General features: G+C 40.1%; 2 protein-coding genes across 3 annotated transcripts in view; both read right to left on the bottom strand.

Moving 5' to 3' along the window:
• LOC120744634 (mitogen-activated protein kinase kinase kinase 7-like) overlaps window positions 1-23,896 on the bottom strand; it is a 39,710-nt gene extending 15,814 nt beyond the window's left edge. Inside the window, exons 1-6 of one of the 2 annotated variants that reach the window (XM_040049146.1) lie at window positions 23,245-23,896; window positions 8,792-8,902; window positions 4,550-4,615; window positions 2,780-2,825; window positions 1,519-1,657; window positions 874-998 (exon numbers count right to left, since the gene is read on the bottom strand). In XM_040049146.1, the coding sequence (XP_039905080.1) occupies window positions 874-998; window positions 1,519-1,657; window positions 2,780-2,813 (298 nt within the window). In that variant the 5' untranslated portion in view covers window positions 2,814-2,825; window positions 4,550-4,615; window positions 8,792-8,902; window positions 23,245-23,896. Of the gene's footprint in view, window positions 1-873; window positions 999-1,518; window positions 1,658-2,779; window positions 2,826-4,549; window positions 4,616-8,791; window positions 8,903-9,352; window positions 9,551-23,244 lie in introns of those variants that run through there. The other variant, XM_040049145.1, reaches the window with a different exon arrangement.
• LOC120744616 (G-protein coupled receptor 135) lies at window positions 16,779-19,681 on the bottom strand. The gene is made up of 2 exons (XM_040049117.1): window positions 19,560-19,681; window positions 16,779-19,182 (listed from the first exon to the last, which is right to left on the bottom strand). Exons 1-2 carry the CDS (start codon window positions 19,679-19,681, stop codon window positions 17,838-17,840), a joined length of 1,467 nt encoding a protein of 488 aa, XP_039905051.1. The 3' UTR covers window positions 16,779-17,837.
• Window positions 23,897-24,116: the final 220 nt, after the last annotated feature.

Raw genomic sequence — 24,116 nt, 5'->3', positions numbered from 1 at the left:
ATTTCTACACAGCTTGTGGAGGGAAAGTATGAAGCTCCTCTTGGTAAGATTAAAGATGCTGATAAATCAGCAAAGAACAACATTACCATGACAGCTACAGTCTGGATCAGCGTTGCCACAGAGGTATATCACTTGTCACTTTATAGGGTTAGGTTTATTATTGCCTCACAAAAACGTCCCGTGAAGGACACACTGGGCCAACCATTGCTTCTTGGATTGAGAAGACTGCGGAAATTTCTTTGATTACTCTGAGCAAAATTGTGGTTGTTTTCCATGACAATGGCTCCAATGTAGTGGTGACTGCAAACATCTTGCAGGAAAAACATGGGTGGATGTCTTACTTGTAAAATTATTTCTATTTCTATCCTTAATCACTCTAACCTGCTGCACATCCTTTCCAGCTTGAGCTCTCTGCCTAGACAATGGATACAAGTTCTTTTCTCCCTCCTTGGTGTCCAGCATCTCAAACAACTCACTATAAGCCTTTTCCACCTCTCTCTTGGCCGTATACTTAGCCTGCGAGTACTCCTGTTTACTTTCATCTTTTGTGTGTTCATTTAAGGAACACATAAGGGTTAAAAATACTAGATTTTTTTGGATTATACAAGGTATATGTATAAATGGGTATATGTGTAAATAAATAATTGATTCTTGGCAAGACCATCATTTTTATTGAAGCGACCCTTCCCATGAGTGATATAGGTAGAGGTTTCCATCTAGCCAGATCATCAAATGGAAAAATCATAGTGTTATTAAGCAAGCTTGATTGTTGTTTTAGAAATGGGATTTAACAATGTGAGTGACACAAATCTAGGTACTCATTGTGACAAACAAAGATTTGATTAATATTTAAAAATATTGTTCATGGCTGACCTTCAAATACTTCTGGTGCCATCCAGGCTGCACTTCCTTTATTGTTGGTCATGTAGGTCTGAATATCACAAGCTGTTCCAAAGTCGCATATCTTCAGCACAGTACCACGAGCCACAAGCAGTAGACTGGAACAGTACAGACAGGGGTTTAAGACTTTCAAAAAAACGTTAATCTAAAATTTATATTCTAGTATACTTCATCAAAACTGATCAAAATACCATCATCAATATGATATCGCCTAGAAGAAAAGTTAGATGGTGATGCTCTGTGGAGCGTGAATGTGTGCATGACATTTCATGGCAGTCTAACAGTCTTACAGTCTTCTGTTCCTTCAATTGATATTGCAAATGTCAGCTTCAAAATGCCAAATTTCAGGAAATAAAGATTCATAATCATGGCAAAATAAACATGTGGACAAAATTTCATGGCAATCCATCCCATAGTTATTATGCTATGTTGGTCAGCAGCAACAGACTGATCAGCAGGTAACACCAAGAGTGACTAATACTTTAGATAAATTGTAACAGAAATACTTTTTAAACCCGTGGGGAAAAAAACACATGTTCCAAAATGCCACCACAAAGGTTTTGAGTGCTCTTAAATCTCTGCACTGTTTATCATTATCTGTATGATTGAGAATCTTACTTTGGTGGTTTGAGGTCCCTATGAATTAAAGCCTTTGGCTTCATAGCATGAAGATAGGCAACTCCCTGGGCACACTGCAGACACCAGCTCATTGCATGGGATGCTGTATAGAAGGGCTGTGGGTCTGCACCATGTAGAACTTTGAGTGAGAAGCAGAGATGAAAAGAAATAATGATTATATCAATAAGCACAATAATGTGAGACTGTCATTTTTCTGCTATTTCAAATGCATTGAAATTAATTAGTAAAGAGCGTGAATGGTACGGTATGGTAGCCTCCAGACTTATTTGAAAATTAACTGCTTACATTGTTGTAACATTGTGCTTTACTAAATAATTAAGCAGTTTTTTTAAATATACTAAAGTATCCCACGAATATTCAGACACTGTTAGAACCAGCATAACTGGAATATCGTACATTTGTCAACAATCGTTAAGATGCTTCTGCAACTGCATTCGAAGATACCCGTGTCTATTTGAATTCAATGAAGACGATGAGGAAAGCCATACAGCTTTCTATAAAGTCTCAAACACCTCTCACTGATGTTCTACTTTATTATATATGTTATTATGTTCATATGTTATGTAAGATAAAACCAAGCCATGACACTAAGAGAGCTGTGGGATTCTAAACTTTGGACTGTATCAAGGCACAACTCTGGGAAAGGATACCAAAAATGTTTTTGCAGCACTGAAAGTGTCCCAGAGCACAGTAGCCTCTATTATCTTAAAATGGAATAAGTCTGAAACCCAGTCTAGCTTGTCAGTCTAGTTCTTAGATCTTGCTACCCAGCCAAACTAGACAATAATTAGGAATGACCAGTCTTGGTCAAACAAGTAAGCCAATGGTTTCTATAAATGAGAGACAAAAGAAAGGTCAACCAAACTAAGAGAATCATTGATAAGAAAACCTTGTAAGTTTGGAATACTTATGTAACAGGGCAATTCAGACTTTTAACTTTAACATGTAAACATGCTAAATGGTAAATGGACTGGTTCTTATAGAGCACTTTTCTACACTATCTGAACACTCAGGGCGCTTTATGACATCCATTTTTGTCTTAGGAAGTACACTGTGAAGGTTAACAAAGAAGATATGGAAAACATGAAAGGGTCTGAAAACCTTTTGAACTAATAATAGGACGTTTTTATTAGCTAAACTAGGAAAAGCTATGCAACGGAAAAAAACTATAACATGTTTCAGTAACTATCTCCTTAACTTCCCTTTAAAAAACTCTTTGTTCAGACACAGTAGGACTTACGGTTATATAAAGATCCACATTCTGCATACTCCATGACCAGACAGACCTGAGGGGGAATAAAAGAAAAAAAAAAATCACATACCCCACAGATACAGTGGCTTGCAAGAGAACTTTGCCACATTTTGTCACATTACAGCCACAAACATGGATAAATTTTACACGTGAGAAGTGGAAGGAAAATCATACATGATTCCAAACATTTTTTTACAAATAAATAACTGCAAAGTGGGGTGTGCGTAATTATTCAGCCCCCTTTGGTCTGAGTGCAGTCAGTTGCCCATAGACGTTGCCTGATGAGTGCTAATGACTAAATAGAGTGCACCTGTGTGTAATCTAATGTCAGTACAAATACAGCTGCTCTGTGACGGCCTCAGAGGTTGTCTAAGAGAATATTGGGAGCAACAACACCATGAAGTCCAAAGAACACACCAGACAGGTCAGGGATAAAGTTATCGAGAAATTTAAAGCAGGCGAGGCTACAAAAAGATTTCCCAAGCCTTGAACATCCCACGGAGCACTGTTCAAGCCATCATTCAGAAATGTAAGGAGTGTGGCACAACTGTAAACCTACCAAGACAAGGCCGTCCACCTAAACTCACAGGCCGAACAAGGAGAGCGCTGATCAGAAATGCAGCCAAGAGGCCCATGGTGACTCTGGACGAGCTGCAGAGATCTACAGCTCAGGTGGGGGAATCTGTCCACAGGACAACTATTAGTGGTGCACTGCACAAAGTTGGCCTTTATGGAAGAGTGGCAAGAAGAAAGCCATTGTTAACAGAAAACCATAAGAAGTCCCGTTTGCAGTTTGCCACAAGCCATGTGGGGGACACAGCAAACATGTGGAAGAAGCTGCTCTGGTCAGATGAGACCAAAATGCAAAACGCTATGTGTGGTGGAAAACTAACACTGCACATCACTCTGAACACACCATCCCCACTGTCAGATATGGTGGTGGCAGCATCATGCTCTGGGGCTGCTTCTCTTCAGCAGGGACAGGGAAGCTGGTCAGAGTTGATGGGAAGATGGATGGAGCCAAATACAGTAGATCTTGGAAGAAAACCTCTTGGAGTCTGCAAAAGACTTGAGACTGCAAGAGGTTTTCTTTCCAGCAGGACAATGACCCTAAACATAAAGCCAGGGCAACAATGGAATGGTTGAAAACAAAACATATCCATGTGTTAGAACGGCCCAGTCAAAGTCCAGATCTAAATCCAATCCAGAATCTGTGGCAAGATCTGAAAACTGCTGTTCACAAACGCTGTCCATCTAATCTGACTGAGCTGGAGCTGTTTTGCAAAGAAGAATGGGCAAAAATTTCAGTCTGTAGATGTGCAAAGCTGGTAGAGACAGACCCTAAAAGACTGGCAGCTGTAACTGCAGCAAAAGGTGGTTCTACAAAGTATTGACTCAGGGGGGCTGAATAATTACACACACCACTTTGCAGTTATTTATTTGTAAAAAATGTTTGGAATCATGTCTGATTTTCATTCCACTTCTCACGTGTACCTCAATTTGTGTTGGTCTTTCACGTGGAATTCCAATAAAATTGATTCATGTTTGTGGCTGTAATGTGACAAAATATGGAAAAGTTCAAGGGGGCCGAATACTTTTGCAAGGCGCTGTAAATACAACAAAATCATGAAGATCAAAACAATTCTAAACCTATCACTGCTTCTTCACATCCAGACAAGATAAAAACATAATGGGACAACTTTTTTCTTTTTTTTTAATTCAAACTTTTGTTGCAAATGTTGAGTGTTATATACTCACTGGATTGTCACAGAAGCCATAGAGCTTAACAATGTTGGAATGATTCACTCGGGAGAGCTGGCGGAGCTGTGCATAGACAAAAGCAGCACAGGTGTAAAGGACATACACATTTAAAAAAAGCAGTCAGAGAGTGCAAACCTCCCCAAGGCAGCTCACTTTCTGAGCACCGTTTACTTTGAAGGGAATAGTATTATATTTTATATATATTAATTTTGTTTTTGCAAAAAAAACCCCAAAAAAACCCCAAAAATAAACATTCCATAAGGGCAAAATTAGAGATGTTTACTTTAATTATGCTAACATTATGTGGGAGCAGCTAATCCATAACAGACACTGATTTATAAAAAACTGGACATGAATAACTGAAGTTTATTACGGAAGAGGATTAGGGCCACTGGGGGGAAAAAAAAAAAGAAAGAAAAAAAAAAAGAAGTGGGCACGTCTTTTTTTTTTTTTTTTTTCTTCTTTTCCATAATTCTGAGAAAAAAGTCAGAATTCTGACTTTAGACATGCTAGACCAGGGGTGGGCAATTCCAGGCCTCGAGGGTCGGTGTCCTGCAGGTTTTAGATCTCACCTTGGGTCAACACACCTGAATCACATGATTAGTTCGTTACCTGGGCCCTATTTCAGGAAGCCGGTTTAGAAAACTCAGAGTGAAAAACGATACTCAGGGTTGAGTAACCCCGAACTGTCCAACTCGGAATATTCGGTTTCAGAAAGGCTGATAACAATTAGTTCAGTCAACGCGGAGTTGCTTTAACCCCAAGTTAAGCGCGCGCACGAGGGTACATAAAGCCCTGATTAGTGGAGCACAGATTAAGCGAGTCACCATGGAGACGGAGGGAAAGAAGGCGCGGTCAATGTATTTTACAGCGCTTGAGGCCGAAATTCTGATGGCAGCATATGCCGATAACATGCAAATTCCGCGGAAAAAAAGTAACACAGCCTCAGCTGCAAAAGAAAGGGTGCATGCATGGCAAAACATAGCCGACAGAGTCAATGCATGAGTGTTAATTTAAACATTGATCTAGGGATTTCCACCCATTTAACACGTTATTTAATTATATTCTATTTTATTTTATATTTTATACATTTGATTTTGTGATGTGATGTGAGCGCAGGTGCAACCCAACAGGCCCCAAACGTTCCTGGCAGCAAGTAAAAATGAAATATAAAAATATAGTCCAAACAGGTAAGGTGTAATTGCATTATGAGCCATAGTGCTTGGTCTGTTTGTCCGATGTAAATCAATTGCAGTTAGAGGCTACATTAATTTCCCCTCTGTAAGCACTTATTGAAATTATCTGAGCACATTACAAGTACATATTTGCTTACTCTGTATGCTCAAATGTGACCCGTTATAGCCAACAGAAAAAAAAGCGGAGGCCCGAAAAACAGGTGGAGGTCCTCCACCACCACCACTCACAGAGGCTGAGCAGTTGGCTTCCACATTTGTGATAATGTTGGCAGCATCACATATGATCTTCACAGTGCAGAGAACACAAACTAGCATCCATTACTATAATGAAATAATATGTTAGTTTGAAATGCTACAGGGAACTATGTACCTGTACATTAATGCTGTGGAAAGACTTCCTGTTCACATAGTCTCCTTCATTTACTGAAGGAGCAATGATTGGAATGTGAGTGCCATCTATACAGCCAATCACGCCTGGGAACCGTGAGAATAAATGTAACATTTAAGTAGTAGTTCAAATATCACCACATCATGAATTAAGTTTCGTTCATCCTGATACCTGCAATTTTGTGGAATCCCTCTTTGATAAATCTTGTGGGTCTATGACCGGGGAACACCACAAACGAGTACAGGAGACGTTTCAGTGCAACTGTAACATTCCTGACTGCCCGACAGACGGTAGCCTTGGAAACGTGCTCAGCGTCACCAATATTATACAGAAAGCTCCCGTTTGCAAAAAAACCGAAGTGCAATACAAATAATATGTACAGAACTGAGAGGATGTCCGCGATGTGTCACATGAGCAATATTAGGCCTGAGGATGTTATTCAAATAAATTATAGATTGTGCTGAAAAACGGTAACGTTCACACAGGAGATCATCAGGAAATGATAAAATGTCTGAACGCGCTCTAATCACTCTCTCCCGGCGGAGAGCTCTGTGGAGAATTTGGGCTTCAACATCTACTGGCTCTTCAAGGAAGGAGCACGCCATGTCTGACACTTCCTACAGTCAGGTTTCTGACAAAGAGGCGGAGAAAGTCAGGGTTAGTTGAAGTAAACCTGCTAGGGGATAGGTTAGCTTCACGGAGTGTGTCGTCATAGAAACTCACTCGGAATTGATCTAAACTCGCTTTGTGAAACCGAAAACCCAGAGTTTTCGTTAACTCAGGGTATACTTACTCAGAGTTTGCACTAAACCGGCTTCCTGAAATAGGGCCCAGGCCTCTGGAGAACTTCAAGACATGTTGAGGAGCTAATTTAGCCATTTAAATCAGCTGTGTTGGTTCAAGGACACATAAAACCTGCAGGGACACTCGAGGCCTGGAGTTGCCCACCCCTGTGCTAGACCATCGACTTGGTCAGATTTGCTTCTGGAATATTTGTGAAAAAATGGCTTGTGTCTTCTATTATCTGAAAGGTTGGCAGCTGACATACTCACAGCAGAACCTTAGTTTCCTGACAAAGGCCTTGATTTTTTGGATACTGGGGAAAAAAAAAAAACCAACAACTCTGAAGGTTGGAGATGTTTTAACCAAAGACAAAACCCTTCCAAGCACTGACCAACACGTTCCCAAAGTGGAGATGAAGACTGTAAAAGGAGGAACTGTCAGGCCAATTTTAGACATTGTAATCCTCCTTTCTGGGAAAATTTGAAGTAAAACTAAAAAGTTTCTGTTTCACACTTTAAAAAAAAAGGAAGAAAAGAATTTCTTTACATCGTAGTTTACATAGTGGCATAATAGAATCACGCCAAACACGGAGTATACTGTCTTTCTTAGAAATTAACAGATTTCAGTGCACATGTTATTGACACCAGAGCAAATGGGCCTGTTGGTGAAGGACAGTCAGGGCAGGCCTCCTGGCAGTCCTATAAGATAGGAGACTGGCTGTGTGCAGTCTGATCCAGATTATCTGGGTAGAGTGCTGTGCAAACCTGTAGAAGACTGCCCATGGTTCCCAAGTGCAGGTTGAGAAAATAGTCTTACTGTGGTGTCATCTTCTTGAAACGCCCACTTCACGGCTTGTCTTTGACATCCCCCATTGTATGGCACTTGGCCTTAAATTTAAGAGATGGTAGTAGGGTTCACATCAAATAATGCTGCAATTTGGTTTTGCAGAACAAGAGTTTGAATAGGGCCTGCTGCCCTATGGGGAAGGCCCTATTCAGATCAGTTAAATGTGGAATGTTTGGAGCAGACAAAACTGGCCGCTGTAGTGGGGTCTGTGTGCACAGATGCCACTACTCAGGTGCCCATCAGACACCTGATTGGCAAGAGTCAATAGCAGAAGATGCTATTTAGCACTGACAGAGAAGATTTGGCAAGTATTTCAATTTACTCAACTCTGCTGCTCAACAAACAAATGCATTTTCCTTAAAAATGTGGCACCATTTAGGGGACACAAGGAGAAGATAAGAAGAAAAGATAGCTGTAGGCCTCAGGGAAGCTGTTGCATGGTGCCATGGGTTCATCTAGTGTGTATCAGTACTGACAGGTATTTATGTTTCTCGGTCCACTGGATTAAAATGGGAGACAGCACTTCATCTACTATATGTCGTGGCATTGGGTAATTGTGGACCTTCACTGATGATAGCACGTGGATGAGTGGAGAAAGAAAGCTTAATATGAATATATTAAGAGTTGACTGAACCAACTCTGATCGGCTGTTTTGTAACGGAAAACCCAGGAGTTTGCGTTTTCTATCATTCACACTCCAATGAATGCACTGGAGAGCAACTTGGGTTTAGCTGGCACGCAGGCGGGAGCAGGCAGGGCCAGAACCACCAGCCTTCTGATTGGTGGGTGACGTCCTCTACGTCCTGAGCCACAGCCTGGAGGCAGAGCAGGTAGGTAGCCTGTGCTGGCAGTACATTCACAGTGAGTGGAGCTTTCCAGCCAAATGTGGTGTTTCAGTGTCATCTGGTTAAATCTACTTGTCCACATTTTATTTGCTTTACTGCCTATGAAAAGTTATTTTTCCTATTACATTAAGATATGTGATACTGTACAACAGATGGGCACAAAAAAGGATATTCACAGTACCTCAACAAGGAAAGCATTCCGTTCATTGTCACTCTCAATGGTCTTGATTGCTACATCCTTTCCTTTCCACACAGCTTTGAAGACAACCCCAAAAGTCCCTCTGCCAACAGCCTGAAGACAAAGAACATGGAAAATTAACAGCTCCAACTCGGGGGACAATACTCTGTTGTTATTTTCCCTTAATACCAGAAGAGGGACTACAGTAACATTTACTTTAAAAATACATTTTATTGTATATCAGTCGTCATCGTATCATATAAAATAGCTAAACTAGTTCACATATGAGTAACTGTGTCCTTTAAAAACCGGGGCCTCGTTATGATTACTAGCAGGTTTATTCAGTAGTAAACACTGTCATGTTTTATATCTTGTGACAGACTCTCACTGTACTTCGCAGTTCAGAACAGTACCCCTTCAAAGCGAACAAACAGCTCAGACTTCTTTGGTCCATTACAGTCTAACCGAGCCTTACTCAGACAGAAACGTAGCTGACCCAAACTCAGCCACTGATCTCTAGCACCGCTGAGCTAACATTAGTTTCAATATATATCTTTAAATTACCGCTTCTACTTGGATATCTGCGTACTGGATGTCCTCAAACATACACCCAGCTAGAGTCTCCACCATCGTGGCAGAGAGCCGACACTCCTCGAAGCAAGCCGACGACGCTGGACTTACAAACCGAGGTTTATCGTGTTTTTATCAGAAAAAAAAAACCTTGGGGGAGTCCTGCCGAGCTGCCTTACTCATCTGTTGCTCTGAATTCAGGAAGTAGACACCAACAGCTCGCGCAGTGGCTAGATACGTCTGTGATATGCGCGCTCGTGAACGCTGCACAGCACACAGTGCCTAAATACAAGAAGTAAACAGCGCAACGGATAAGTTAAATCGTAATGAAACTGGTTTACAAACACAGTTTATTTCTACGTAAAGCCTTGTGGTATAAATTATTTGTTTAAAAAAGGCCAAATCAATCAAGCTGTTAGTGATTCGCAGTCTTGAATGCTGCTTTTGTTTTGTTTTTGTCTGCACAAGAACCTCCACCAGGGGCGACAGACCACATGTGCCATGGTTTGTACAGTTTGTCTTCCCAGACAGCACGCACCATCATTGACCATGCCGCTATAAAGGAGTGTAGTTTAGGCTGGAGATAAGGAAGCGCGGGGGAGGTGTGATGGAAGCGAGGAGACAGGCGCCGGGGGTCGCCACGGATGGATCTGTGATCATTTTAGAGTGGCATACATGTCTCACAAAAATACAATATTTGGAATGCAGGTAGTGGTGGAAAAAGATCAAATTACATCATATTTTACAAGGATGCTATGTGTTTTCATTCATATTTGTTGGAGAGGTTATGAGCAGATCAGTCTACTCTTCATTTTGTCAGATGCAATTGATCACAGCTTGTGAATTTTCGTTTTACCCACTTAAGTAAGCTTTTAGATCAGGGGTGTCAAACGTACGGCCCGCGGGCCGGATCAGGCCCGCAAATGGGTTTAATCCGGCCTGTGAGATGATTTTGTAAAGTATAAAAATGAGCAGCAATTTTTAAATAAAGAAACTGCTGTTCCAATTGTGTCCATTGGGTGGCGCAATAGCAATTGTGAGCTACTTTGTTTTGCCCGCAAAATTTAAACCTGATGTGCAATATGTCTCTGTCAAAAAAGAGAAAAGTGGATGCAGAGTGCAGAGTGTTCCAAGAAAAATGGTCATCCTCCTATTTATTCACGGAAGTGAATGGGAAAGCTGTATGCTTGGTGTGTTCCCAGCATGTTGAAGTGCTGAAAGAATATAACCTCTGTCGCCACTATGTGAGTCTTCATGCCCACAAATATGACAACTTTCAAGGACAGCAGAGAAGAGAGAAGGTGAATGAACTGTTGGCGGGTCTGAAGAAACAGCAGTCTGTGTTTACTCACAGCCGAGATATCAGTGATGCTGCAGTGAAAGCTAGCTACCTCGTTGCTAACGACATTGCACTAGCTTCAAAACCATTTAGTGAGGGTGAATTTGTAAAAACATGTATGATGAAGGCATCGGAGATTGTGTGCCCTGAAAAGCGCCAGGCCTTTGCAAATATCAGCCTGACAAGAAACACAGTTGCCGACAGGATTTCTGATCTTTCAGTGGACTTGGACAGCCAGTTGAAGCAAAAAATAAAGTCATTTATTGTGTTTTCAGTTGCAATTGATGAAGGCACGGACATTACAGATGTTGCACAACTGGCAATTTTCATCCGCGGAGTTGATGACACATTGACCGTCACCGAGGAGTTCGTGGAGTTGGTACCCATAGCAGATACAACGACCGCAGCTGATATTTTCACCCCACATATCGGCGCGCTGGACAGGGTCGGAGTGGACTGGTCCCGCGCTGTCAGCCTGGTGCGCCCTCAATGATCGGGAAGAAAGCAGGCGTTGTAAAAAAGTTCAGAGATAAAGTGCAATCTGCAAATGGAGGACGTGGTTTTTGGACTTTTCACTGTATTTTGCACCAGGAGGCTTTGTGTTGCAAGTCACTGAAAATGGATAACGTCATGAAGGTGGTCATCCAAACTGTCAATTTCATCCAGAAGCCTCAATCACCGTCAGTTTGACAGTCTTCTCAGAGAGAAAGACCACATCTATGGCCTGCGTTACCACACTGAGGTAAGATGGTTGAGCCGAGGTGCTGTGCTGAGGCGTTTCTTTGATTTACGAGAAGAAATTGAACAGTTTATGGAAGAAAAGGGCAAACCAGTGTTAGAATTTCATTCCGCAGAATGGATGCAGGACCTTGCATTTATGGTGGATGTTGCAGAGCACCTGAATAACTTGAACAAACAGCTGCAAGGACGCAACAAAGTTGTCACGCAGTATTATGACAGCATACGTTCTTTCAAGTTGAAGCTGTTATTGTGGGAGACGCAGCTCGCTGGTGGTGATGCAGCTCACTTCCAAAGTGTGGCAGATATGAAGCGGTTTAAAGATAAAATAACGGGACTGTTACTAGAGTTTGAGCAACGATTTCAGATTTTTGGTGAACTGGGGAAAGACTTCAAAGTTTTTTGCTCGCCGTTCACCGTGAATCCCTTTGATCTGCCCGTCCGGATCCAACTTGAAATAATAGACTTGCAGCGTGACTCGGATTTGAAGGGCAAATTTGCCGCAGCTGGCTTGAACACATTCTATCAGAATCTCTTGCCAGGTTACCCCAACTTGACAGCCCTCGCTGCAAAACTGTTGTGCATATTCAGAACCACGTATCTTTGTGAGCAAGTTTTCTCTGTAATGAGCATAAATAAAACAAAACTGCGCTCAAGGCTCACGCACAGGCACTTGAATCACATCCTGAAGTTAGCTGCCGCTCAGGATGTGAAGCCTGATATTGACGAGCTGGTGAAAGCTAAAAGATGCCAGGTATCAGGAGTCAAATAAACTATGCAACCCCACTGAAAGTGCTGCATGAGACACCCTGATGTAGTTCTGTGATCTGTGAAACAGTTCTGTGAATCACTGAGGCACTGTGTGTTTGTGTGTTCTTTGTCCTCAGAATTTTCAAATAACTCTGAGATGTTTTATGATTATTAGCTATGTTGTGCCTGTACTATTTTGAACATACTGTCCGCAGGCTCTAGCTTTATTTTTATGTTGATCGTATTAAAACAAAGAAAACAATCTGAAGTTGTTGTTTTTAAGTTATATATACAATGATTTTACCAGTCCGGCCCACTTGAGAATAGACTTTTCTCCATGTGGCCCCTGAACTAAAATGTTTTAGATAAATGGAGTGGTGCTAAAGAACAAGTCAAAACCAGTCAAAAGTTTGTACGCACCTTCTCATTTAATGGTTTTTCTGTATGTTCATTACTATTTGTGTTGCAGATTTTTGCTGAAGGCATCAATGAATGAACCTCATCGAGTCACTGAGCAAATGCCAAGAGTGTGCAAAGCAGTAATCAAAGCAAAGTGTGACCAATTTGAAGAATCTAAAATATGAAACATGTTTTTTCACACTTTTTTGTTTACTACATAGTTTTGATGCATTCACTGAGAATTTTCCAATGTAAATAGTCATTAAAATAAAGAAAGTCCAATAAATGAGAAGGTGTGTCCACACTTTTGACTGGTAGTGTATATATAATACAGCCGTATATAAGCTGTGACATATTTGTTTGTGAGAAGATAAAGAGTGATATCAAACAGAAATAAATGCTCCTTGAATTTTTACTAAACTTTAGTATTTGAAACAGAGTTACATTTCGCTGCTGTAAAATTTGGATTAAATATATTTCATATGTTAAAATAAAAAATGTAATGATGGCCATATTATATTTCCATATTATATTTCCATTATAATACCAGTGTAACAGACTCTAGTCTCATGAACTACATTAGCTAACTGCTGTTTACTAGCTAATGTTAAATTTACTGTTGCAGCCTAATCACGTTTTTACAGTCCCATGGTCTCTCAGCCTCAGATGCATTTTATACCAATGAAACATGTCAACTAAAGTAAGACAAATTAGATAAAATGAAGATTTCCTGCTTTATTTATGTAAAACATGGTAAATGGTCTGATTCTTATACAGCGCTTTTCTACTCTCCTCAAAGCGCTGTATACAACATGCCTCATTCACTTCTAATCTAAACACAAGTGCAAACTAAACTACATTCACACGATGAACGCATCGGAGAGCAACTTGGGGTTAGTATCTTGCCCAAGGATATTTGGCATGCAGACTGGGGAAGCCAAGGATCGAACCACCAACCTTCCGATCAGTAGCTGAGCTGCTCTACCACCTGAGCCACAGCCACCTGAAACAATGCTGTATAAAACATTATTAGCCACTAATTTCATAGTTGCTAGGGAACATAGCAGAACCTGGCTGTACTAGTAAGAACGACATACAGCGGCTGGTGGCTGGTGTACAGGAACATTTGTGCTAAGTATAACCTGGAAGTACCTAGGTCTAAAAGGGGTATGCCCTCTAGGGTGGTTCACAATGACTGAGCTAAGATCCTATGGGACTTCCAGGTACAGATGGACAAACTGGTGATAGCTAACCAACCGACAAGAAGTGGTGGAGAGAATTTTTTGACCAGCCTGCAGGGCTAGATGGTAATTCTTTTATTTGAATTTAAATTTCAGGAAATTTAATTGTTTAGAAATATATATTTTTAAAGTTGAGTAAATGTTTAACTTAATCACCTTGTTAAATAATCAAGATTACAGTTTGTGTCCAAAATAATGATATTTGTGATATTTGCCATAAACAAAACATCCTTAAAAGTTCATAGGACCTAAGTCCTTTTCATCATGCTTATTTCATAGGTAAGGAGGTGAAAACTCTATGGTCCATTCTTCCACCTTTCCAGGCCTGATTTGACTGAGATGATTTGTTCATAAGGTATGATGTAGGATAACTTGAGATAGTAATCTTAATATGATTGAATTTATTTTAAGCTTGGCCAAGTAGTTAGTTTGTGCTGACTTACAAATGTATATGAAAAAACATGTGAATTTAAGATATTAATTGTAACTGCCTTTTAAAGTTAACTTTAGCTATCAGGCTAGGGATAGGATGGACTAATATAAAGTTAAAGCAGTGATTGAGGAGTCAAGATGGCAGTTTTTAAAGGTTTATTTCCTCCTAGTTTAATGCTCTGGTTCAGACTGACATTTAACTTCAGGGAGAGCTAAAGCCAACATAACAGACAAAACATCCCTAATAGAAAATAAAAGGAACTTACCTAATTCCAAAGAAAACAAATATACAACCTACAACAATAACCTACCTAACCAGCACATAAACAGGAGAAAACAAGGATTCACAAAGCAAAGGCAGCTCTCCCCTACAGGCAGTCTGGCCACAGTCACATAAGATACACATACAATTCCAAAGGTATGTAAGCCTGCACACGTATGGCAGTCAAAATGGCCAGAAGGACCAGAAACACAGCTCCATGGACTTTATATGGGGCTCTGCTGATTTCTGATTGGCTTGATTCAGGCAACAGCTCCTAATCAAGAGGAGGTGGCGCTTAGACAAAACACCAGACATTATTTCACAAAGTAAAAACTAATATCATCCTAGGGAATGTAACAGCGACTATTGTAATGTTACACGTCTAAAATAATTATGGGTTGGTTGTTGTATTTAATAGGCTTTAGTGTAGTACCAGTACTAATGGATGGTTTAGTAAGTTGATAAGGAAAAGCACAGCCACCCATTGGAGAAAGCTCCTTTCCTCATTTCATCTCATTCTTTCCGTCACTGTCCATAAAGCTCATCACCATAGATTACGCTCGGTTCTCTCTTCACCATGACAGAGCAGTGTAACGTCTACGTCACTGCTTTATTACTCCTTTCCAGTCACCTTTCTCAGTCACTATGTGTTAATAGACCTCTCTGCACTGAATCATACTTGTTATTAATCTCTGTCTCTCTTCCACAGCATGTCTTTATCCTGTCTTCCTCTCTCACCCCAACCGGTCACAGCAGATGGCCCCGCCCCTCCCTGAGCCTGGTTCTGTCGGAGGTTTCTTCCTGTTAAAAGGGAGTTTTTCCTTCCCACTGTCGCCAAAGTGCTGCTCATAGGGGGTCATATGATTGTTGGGTTTTTCTCTGTATCTATTATTGTAGGGTCTACCTTACAATATAAAGCACCTTGAGGCGACTTTTGTTGTGATTTGGCGCTGTATAAATAAAATTGAATTGAATTATGGCTTATGTTGGAGTCAAATTGTTAAATGTTGCCATTATTGTACTTAAATTTATAAGTCTTGGTTCAAACTGTAGGATCTGTTTCTGACCACCTCCCCAGCCAGTTTGTTGGTGGGGGAGGCTCTAGTGTTTTATTATGGGACATCCTATGTGAGGGTTCTGTTTTCTTGTTTAGTAAACTTCCTGCTTTTATGACCCTTTTGGGGGCAGGAGGTCACAAAAACACACCCCCAAACACAAACACACACACTCACATGTACCTACACACACACACACACACACACACACACACACACACACACACACACACACGGTTCATTAGTGTCAGTTGATAACTTTCCAAAGATTTGAATGAGCTCTTTCTCGACAAAGAATCTGGACTCTGCGGGAACTTATGCCAGGCTACTTTTTCAGGACTTTAGTCCCACTTTCAGGTGGATCTCTGACTTCCTGTTTGAGAGGAAGCAACAAAAGCAGAAAGCAGCATGTCATCATCTCTACTAAGACGATGCTGACGACCCCTCACATGAACTGTTTATCACATTGTCCTCTGGCAAGAGGCTGTTGTCCATCACTTCAGTTTCAGAAGAAGCCACTGATCTACACACACAGCGGATTAGAGCAGACATGCAAATATTGTTTTTATTTTAAGAATTTAAGATGCTTCAGTTTAGAAATTTAAAATACACAATTCCACACTTCTAGTGATTTAAAGAATGTGAGCTTTCAATATTCATTCAGATGGTTTCTGACTCTAAATTTTCTTTTGTCATTAGTCAGCTTTTTCTAATGTACTGTACATTTTAAAGGTGTCCAGCTACTTTCCAACTTCTATGTGAACTTTCAACAGTTCTGCACTTTTAGCTGAATGATTTGGTTTATTGCAGCTCATTCAACATTTCTAACTTATTAGTTAGAAATTATTACATTTCAGCTCAAAACATTCATCTATCAGCATTCACACTGCATTTTCTTCAGGAAATAAATTGTTTTGGTGTATATGAGAGTGGCATCACCATCATTAGAATACATGTAAGTATTGAAATGCCGGTCTCTCACAAGGTAAGGATCATGTGTGACTGCTTTGTAATGCTGGGAACTAAAATGTCTGAGTCAGGAAATAATTCAGAAATGCCACCTCATTTAAAAAAAAAAAAAGTACACAAAGGCTACTAACAATGTAGCACACACACATTTAGTAACACCTCTTGATGCATTCTCAATCATCCAGGTAAGTAAATCTCCAAAAGTTGATTCTGTTCATCTGGACGCTACGTCCAGATGAACAGAATCAACTTTTGGAGTTTTAACAAGACCCTTTTTCTTTTCTTTAGTATTTTAATTTTATGGACTTTAAAACATCAATATTTCAGAAGCTGTACCATCATTGTACACAAATGTTTGTAGATACCACATGCTGTTTAAATTTACAAATGTGCATTATTCAGAAGTTCACATATTTTACCTTCGGAAAGTACTTTCGAGGTCAGACAGGCCACGCAACAGGAGGCTAATGCCTACTACCTATACTCAACTATCAATTTTATTATAACACTAAATTCATCACAAGAGAGGCTTAGAGGAGAAATCAGTCGTAGAATTATTTACTGAATATGTTGTGTTCACAATCTAGCAGGCTCACATTGTGGTTTATGAGCCATTGTTACTGCATGGCAGTAGTATGCCGCGTGTTAACGGGCACATTAACAGGCTTCCCCAGAGTAGCAGTTTGATAGCCAGCTCTGTAATGAATATCTTTTTGAAGCATTTGTGGAAAAATGCCGCAATGCTGCTTCCTGGTCTGACTGACCTATCAGTGGCTCCAACAAAAGTCATGTTGGAGCCACTGATAGGTAGGGATATTAGGAGAGTGGTATCTAATTATGTTGCTTTAATATGCTAAACAAACAATAGACAATCTTAATTTGCTGGTGGGGACAGGGAAAATGACGTGAACAGTACATATGCTGTGTGGCACATTTAAGATTAAGAACAGATATAAAGATGTTCAAACTCAGACATGAGCTATTTTGCACCCTTTAGCATTCTGTGTCACAGAACAAGAACATACTCATTTCAGTCAGTTTAAATTAGTATGTTTGAGAGGACCTAATGGTATCATCCAAGATGATACTTGCACAGTGTAAATATGATCATTTTAGTATGAACAACTCAAATTGTTCTTTGTGTTGTTCATACCTGGAGCACAATGTTAATCATAAACATAAGAGTTTTGGTCTCAGGAGTCATACACAGTATCAAGTCTTTAAAACAAATCTTGATTCATACCAATAACACTTATGATGAAACCAACTCTTAGATAATGCAAACTCTACAATCTCAAAGGCTCGTGTCAGGTCTCTTTGTCTTTTGAGCGCCAACTGAGTTTGGCAGTGATGCAGTATTTTGCTGAGTGTCCTTACAGAAGTACACAGCAGGGTTTTTACAAGCCCACATTGACACTTCTCCTCCCCCTCCTGTTTTTCCAGGACTCGAAGTCAACAGCTGGCTGTTAAGCCCTGCGCGACTCAGGTAGCGATCTTTTATCCTCTCTGCATTGTTAAACCGGGCCTCGTGGTTCTGAGTTTGGCTGGAGAGGTATGCAGCAATATTTCTGGTCCGATAGCCCTCCTCTCTACTGCGTCCCAGTAACATGGCTATATTTGGGTTCCTCAGAGCATAGATCAGAGGGTTAATGGCTCCATTTGCCCAAGCTAGCCAAATGGCCACTGTGTCCATTGCAGGATTAAATGTGTAGTCCCCTATAGCAGTAACTAGCCCCATTAGACAATATGGCCCCCGGCAAAAAATAATGAAAACAATCATTATTAGAACCGTGGTGGCTGTTCGCATTTCACTGTAAAATCGAAGTAAGTATGCATATGTGGTCACAGGCCTGACTCGTATTTCTGAGAGCCGAACAGTCTTACAAATGTTGTAATGACAAAAACACATCAGGCAAAAAGGCAATAAATAACATACAATGATCAGACAGATGCTATAAGCTGTTCCCATGAGTGAGGTGCCAGAGTGGAACACATACATGCAGTGGTAAAAACCTTGCTTATGGATTTCTTTAGGTGTTCGGACTACCAGATACCAAGGCAGAGAGAAAATGACAGCAGTTATCCACACTGCAATCAATAACTGGGCTGCTTTCTGTCTGCCTATTTTAGCCTGTGGTTGTCTGACAATGGAATAGTACCTATCAAAGGATATCAAAGTCATTGTCAGGGTGGCGATAATACCAAAGCAGGTGTTCAAACACCCATTGGTAACACAGAAACGATCCCCAAACATCCAGACTCCATCCTTACTGAAAAGCATAACAAAAGAGAATGGCAGACACAAGACAGCCGTGAGGAAGTCCGATAGCGACAGCGACATGATAAAAGCATTAGTCACTGTTCGAAGTTGCCTGTGCTTGATGATAACGACGACAACTGCTGAGTTACCAAGACAGGAGAGAAGGAATACAGACAGCAGTATCAGTGCCTGAGCTGCCACTATGATTCCATGGAGAACAGAGTTACTCTCAGCAGCACTCAGCACAGACGGGTTTAGTTCCTGATGGGTACGACCAAATTCACTTCCTCTTTGGTCTTTATGGTCTGACAGGTTTCCTGTGGTTTGCACTATGGTCTCTGTAGCGGTAGCCATGAGGTTGGTCACCATGGAAATAACCCTAAAGAACAAGATGGAGAAATTATTGTTCAAAAAATTGTGGACACAAAGTTTTCACTGCTGCAACCAGGTTTCTGTAAGGCAGAGTAAATCGATGTGTTGATCAATTATTGATCATTTACTAACAGACTTGGAGGAGAGACCTAACATGTAATAATCCACATTTCACTGTTTTACTCTTTGGTTCAGATGTGGATACTGGATTTTTATGTTTAAGTTGTTTTTGCTGGTTTTTAGTTTGTTTTTTGTCTGTTTGGGAGCTGACACAGTCTCAATGGAGATGGGGTTTTGGGGGGGTAGCAGGAGGAGAGAAGCTGCAGAGAGGCGTGTAAGGCTGAGTCCCAATCCAGCGACCGCACGCATTTTGAGACCTATTACGTCACAGCGTCGCGACGACGGCTATCCCAATCCGAAGTGTACTCCAAATGCGCCGTCGATTTCCCCAAATTTGAAGTGTGTTCCGGTGTACACTTCGTGGTCTCATATATCCCACAATTCATAGCGCGGCGGTGGGTGTGGATAATTTTGCCGAAAAATACGGCAGACAGCTGAAGCGGAGCGGCTGAAGAGTAAACTTTTAAAAGTAAGTACTGAATATTATGTCACTTATTTATGTGCGAATGTTTAATAATGTAGAACATTAAAACATTCCTGTTGGCCACATGTCGGCAAAGTTATGTGACATTAGCGATGTTTGTACTAACTTGGGTTTAATATATATTCTGAGGTAAGTTGATCTATAGTGTTACATCATATTCTATAAGGATGTTATGTGTTTGTAGACTTTCTGCCCAGTTTGACCCATTTAGCAGACGTCAGCCTGTTTAAGGCTCTGATGTCTATTCTGTGTGACTTAAAGCAGTTATGACATGGTCTGATTTTCTCACCCAATAAAGGAATATTTCATATATCAGTCTACTCTTCATTCTATCAGCAACAGTTTTCACAGCTCGTACATTTTCTTTTTACACATATGTCAGATTATTATTATTGTCAGATTATTATGATTTATTACTGCTGTAATAAATGAATATAATATTGGCCATATTATATGTAAGTGAGATTTGAGAAAAGTCAGATGACTTTAGTCTCATGAACAACATGAGCTAATTGTTATTTACTAACTAATCTTGAAATGACTGTTCAGTACAGAAATGAAGCCCAACAATCATGTTTTACAGTCCCGTGGTCTCAGCCTCAGATACTCAACTAATCAAAGTGATGTCATAAAAAAAAAAATGAATGAACAAAAAAAGTTTTTTCTCCTTCATTTCTGTCACACAAAGCTGTATGAAACGTTTCTCGCAGTTACTATCATGGTTGCTAGGCAACCTGAGCAGCATGACGAAGGCCAGACCGTCCCATTTCACAAGCCTCTCACTTCCACACTTCTCGTACTACAGCATGCGGTCGCTGGATTGGGACACAGCCTAAGACTGCAACTCTGTTTCCTGGACTCTGGATATTCATATTTTTTTTTTTTTTTTTTGGGGGGGGGGGGTCATAAATTTGGCCAGATTTCTAGAAATGAGAGCTGCTCCATCCAAAGTGGGATGGATGCCATCTCTCCTAACAAGACCAGGTTTCCTCCAGAAAGTTTCCCAATTATCTGTGAAGCCCACATGGTTTTTTGGAGACCACTCAGAGAGCCAGCAATTTAAGGAGAACATGCGGCTAAACATGTCACTCCTGGTCTGATTGGGGAGGGGACCAGAGAAAACGACATTACTATTACAGAGCCTGTTGAAATAAACTGAATCTTTAGAGCAATTGATGAAAACCTGTAGCAGAAATTGCCAAAGAAGAAATTGGAATTAGGTGTTAAGTATAAAATCTGCAAACAAGTGGGACCAGATGGTTTTCAAACTGATTTGTATAATTAAATTTTTTTTTTTTTGTTAAAGCATTATATAAAGACTTTACACTAGTCCTGGTAAAACAAAAAACTGAGAAATGGAAGGCAGGGTATATAACATTAATAAAAAACCAAAAAAAGCTTTTCTGTCTTTAGGTGCAAAGAAGGCCTTTGAAAGGTTTCACATGGCCTTACATTAGATCAACAAATTATTTTATTAAATGTAAAGAAATGTGAATAAAACTAATTAGCAACACTATAGTTTAATTTGATAAAAAAAAATTCATGTTTAACAAGAGTTATTGTATTTTTGTTTCATCCCCTGGGTGAGCTGTTGTAAAAGGCCTGAATGTGTCACTACACCACTAATAGCAGTCAGTTCTAAGAATTCATATCAGTTCTGTCGATGCCGTTGTCAGACTGAGAGGGGCCTGAGATCTCAGGAAGCAGGGGTACTATCGGTGCTATTCCTTGTGTAAATGGAGTGCATCAGTAACTTTCTGCTCTCGATTCATTCAGTTGGCTGCTGCATTTTGGTGACAGTCTCATGCAAATTTGCACGGGTGTTTATTTCTATGAAGGCATAAAAGATGGAAAAGGCACACTATCCTGCAGGCCCGTCCTCAAAGGCAACTCTGTTAATGAAGGAAGAAAGAAAAAAAAGCCACATCCCTTGCTTCAGACACAGTTTTAGGTTAGAGTCTCTATGTTGGTTTAATGATTGCTAAAGTAGCTGCTGATAACTCATTTAATCGTGGTCTTTATTCTCACTGTCTCCAAGACCATCAACACGGGAAAGGAAACCACATGGACCACGCCACTGTTAAACTGGCTGCTTAATAGTGGTATGGTCCATTTTGTTGGACATTTTTTGTTTGTAAATAGCTCTGTGAGCACTCCATGCCTGCTGCGTCATAGAGCCTTTCTGTCTTTACGTAAAAGCCATTTCAATAACGCTCCACAGTGACCTGCATGAAATAAAGCCCAGCTTTAAGGACTGTGACCTCATTGAGTGGTTCTTAGATTGACTCCAGGAAAGCATCATCAGTACATATTCTTGCAGTTATAGCCAAACTGTTATATGAATCTGTTTTAGCTGTTACACAACACAGAACAACATCTTTACAAAAAACATGCACGATGCAAAAAAGAGCAATAAGGACACAATGTTTGGGATTGTGAACACACAAATAAACCTTTTTTGAAACCACAAGTTATGAAATTCGTGAATTTAGTACAATTTAAAACCACACAGGTGATGTTCAAAACAAGAAATACTATGTTTCCAAGTAATATTCTGAATTTATTTAAGAATAGAGAGGGAAGGTACGGCGTGAGCAGAAAATGCAATTTAAAGCAGCCATGTGCAGCCAATGCTCTTAAAAACATGTGCATATCAGTTTGTGGAGTGACTTTGTCGAACAGCCCAGACAAAGAAATTAAAGAAAGTAAAAATATTGCACAATTTAAGATAAATATAAGCAATACATATTTTATGTGTATAAAAATAAAAGAGATTAGATATTCACATTATGAGCTGTGCTATTGTATAGAATGAGAATATCATTATATTGGTGATATGAAAAAGTATTTGTCTGTAGGTTCAAAGATGTATCTGTACACATGCATGCACATCTATGCATTTGTATATGTATATTTGTATATAGTAACCATTTTAATTAAGAAATTGTCGACAAGCTTATCTGGATAAGCCTCCTGCTCTGTTTTGTTTTAGTTTTGTAGATCATTTTGTTTGAGATGTTTTGCATTTCCTTTCTTTGTTTATAAAGTTTATACAGTAAGAAAGAACTTTCTACAGAATCAAACTGGGATTCACTGTTTGATCAAAACTGTAAGATGCTAGTTCAAAGTGGAGCCACCTGTTGCCTGTTTTTATTTAATGCATTAATAAATACATATAATACACATTTCAAATTGAAATGCATATCTGTCGATGAGTTTGTGCTTCCCTCTGTCATTTTTTTGCTTCTTTTTTTTCATATTGGTAACTTTTTTTTAAAGTATACCCCTGTAGCTACAGTGATTTGGAAAAGACATAACTTCTAAGGTAGTGTTGGAATATTAAAAGAAAATCTGTTTACTATACTACAAAGCTAGTTAGCAGTTGTACCCTTGTGCTATTAGAAACAAAATCTTTAATTAAACATCATTAAAACTGAATATCAGCTAAATACGTTTAGTCCTCACCTGTTATGTTTTCCTCCTATCTGTTAAATAGGCGGACTGGTTCACAGCCTTGTACGTTTGAGGTGCAGCCATGTCAGTAGTCTAAAGCTCGCTATTTGCTTGTGAAGTCTTTATTTGTTCAGTCTTTTCCTCCTTTTACCTCAGTCGTTTTCTTACACTGTCCATACAAACAAGCGATGCCTTGGTGTTAGTCATTTCGCTCCAAACGCCAGTTATACGGATGTGTCCTGAGCTGTTTTCAGCAGAGTCCATCGAGCCTTTTCCTTGCTCTGATCCTTACAGCACACAGCAGGCTCCATATCCAGGAAAACCATCACACGTCCGTCCAAAAGCACCTACGAGCAGTCCTGGGCATGTGCTAGATCATGATGTTGAGATGTGGGCCTCTCCAAGCCTTTGTATGGAGAACAAATTCAGTCTATCTTCTTCTTCTATCACCGTTGTGTTCAGCGTCGCTATGAAAAAATTAACTCAAAAAATTAAATTAAATAAATCGTCGGAGGAAGACCACCGTAGCCATGTTGTTGGTTGATTTAAGGACGGTGTTAATAAACTGAGACCGAAGGCGCAATAAACGGACTGTAAACGAACAAAGCTTCAAGCCAGAGCAGGACGGCTCCAGCATCCATCGCGTCTCTCAGCTTCTCTACTATAACCCATCTCTCGCTCACTCACTCGAAGAAGCCACGCCTTGTTTGAACGTGCTCAAAACTTGGACCGACGTCTCATAAAGTTGCTATGGCAACCTGTGTGCAATTTTGCACCATCTGAGCCCATACATAATGGCATAATTATCAGAGGCGAAATACACGCTAATATTCCCTCACACACACACACACACACACACACACACAGCAGATCTTGATAAAAGG

The sequence above is a fragment of the Simochromis diagramma genome, unplaced genomic scaffold, assembly GCF_900408965.1.
Source record: "Simochromis diagramma unplaced genomic scaffold, fSimDia1.1 OVJJ01000426.1, whole genome shotgun sequence".
Taxonomy (NCBI): Eukaryota; Metazoa; Chordata; class Actinopteri; order Cichliformes; family Cichlidae; genus Simochromis; species Simochromis diagramma.
The sequence above is the reverse complement of the archived record's forward strand: the minus strand, read 5'-3'. Positions and strand labels throughout refer to the sequence as shown.

Coding starts and splice junctions, on each gene's coding strand:
- LOC120744616 (XM_040049117.1), bottom strand. CDS start 19,681: ATGAATTGTGGGATATATGAGACCACGAAGTGTACACCGGAACACACT. Junction 19,183..19,559: donor CGTCGTCGCGACGCTGTGAC/GTAATAGGTCTC, acceptor CTTGTTCTTTAG/GGTTATTTCCATGGTGACCA.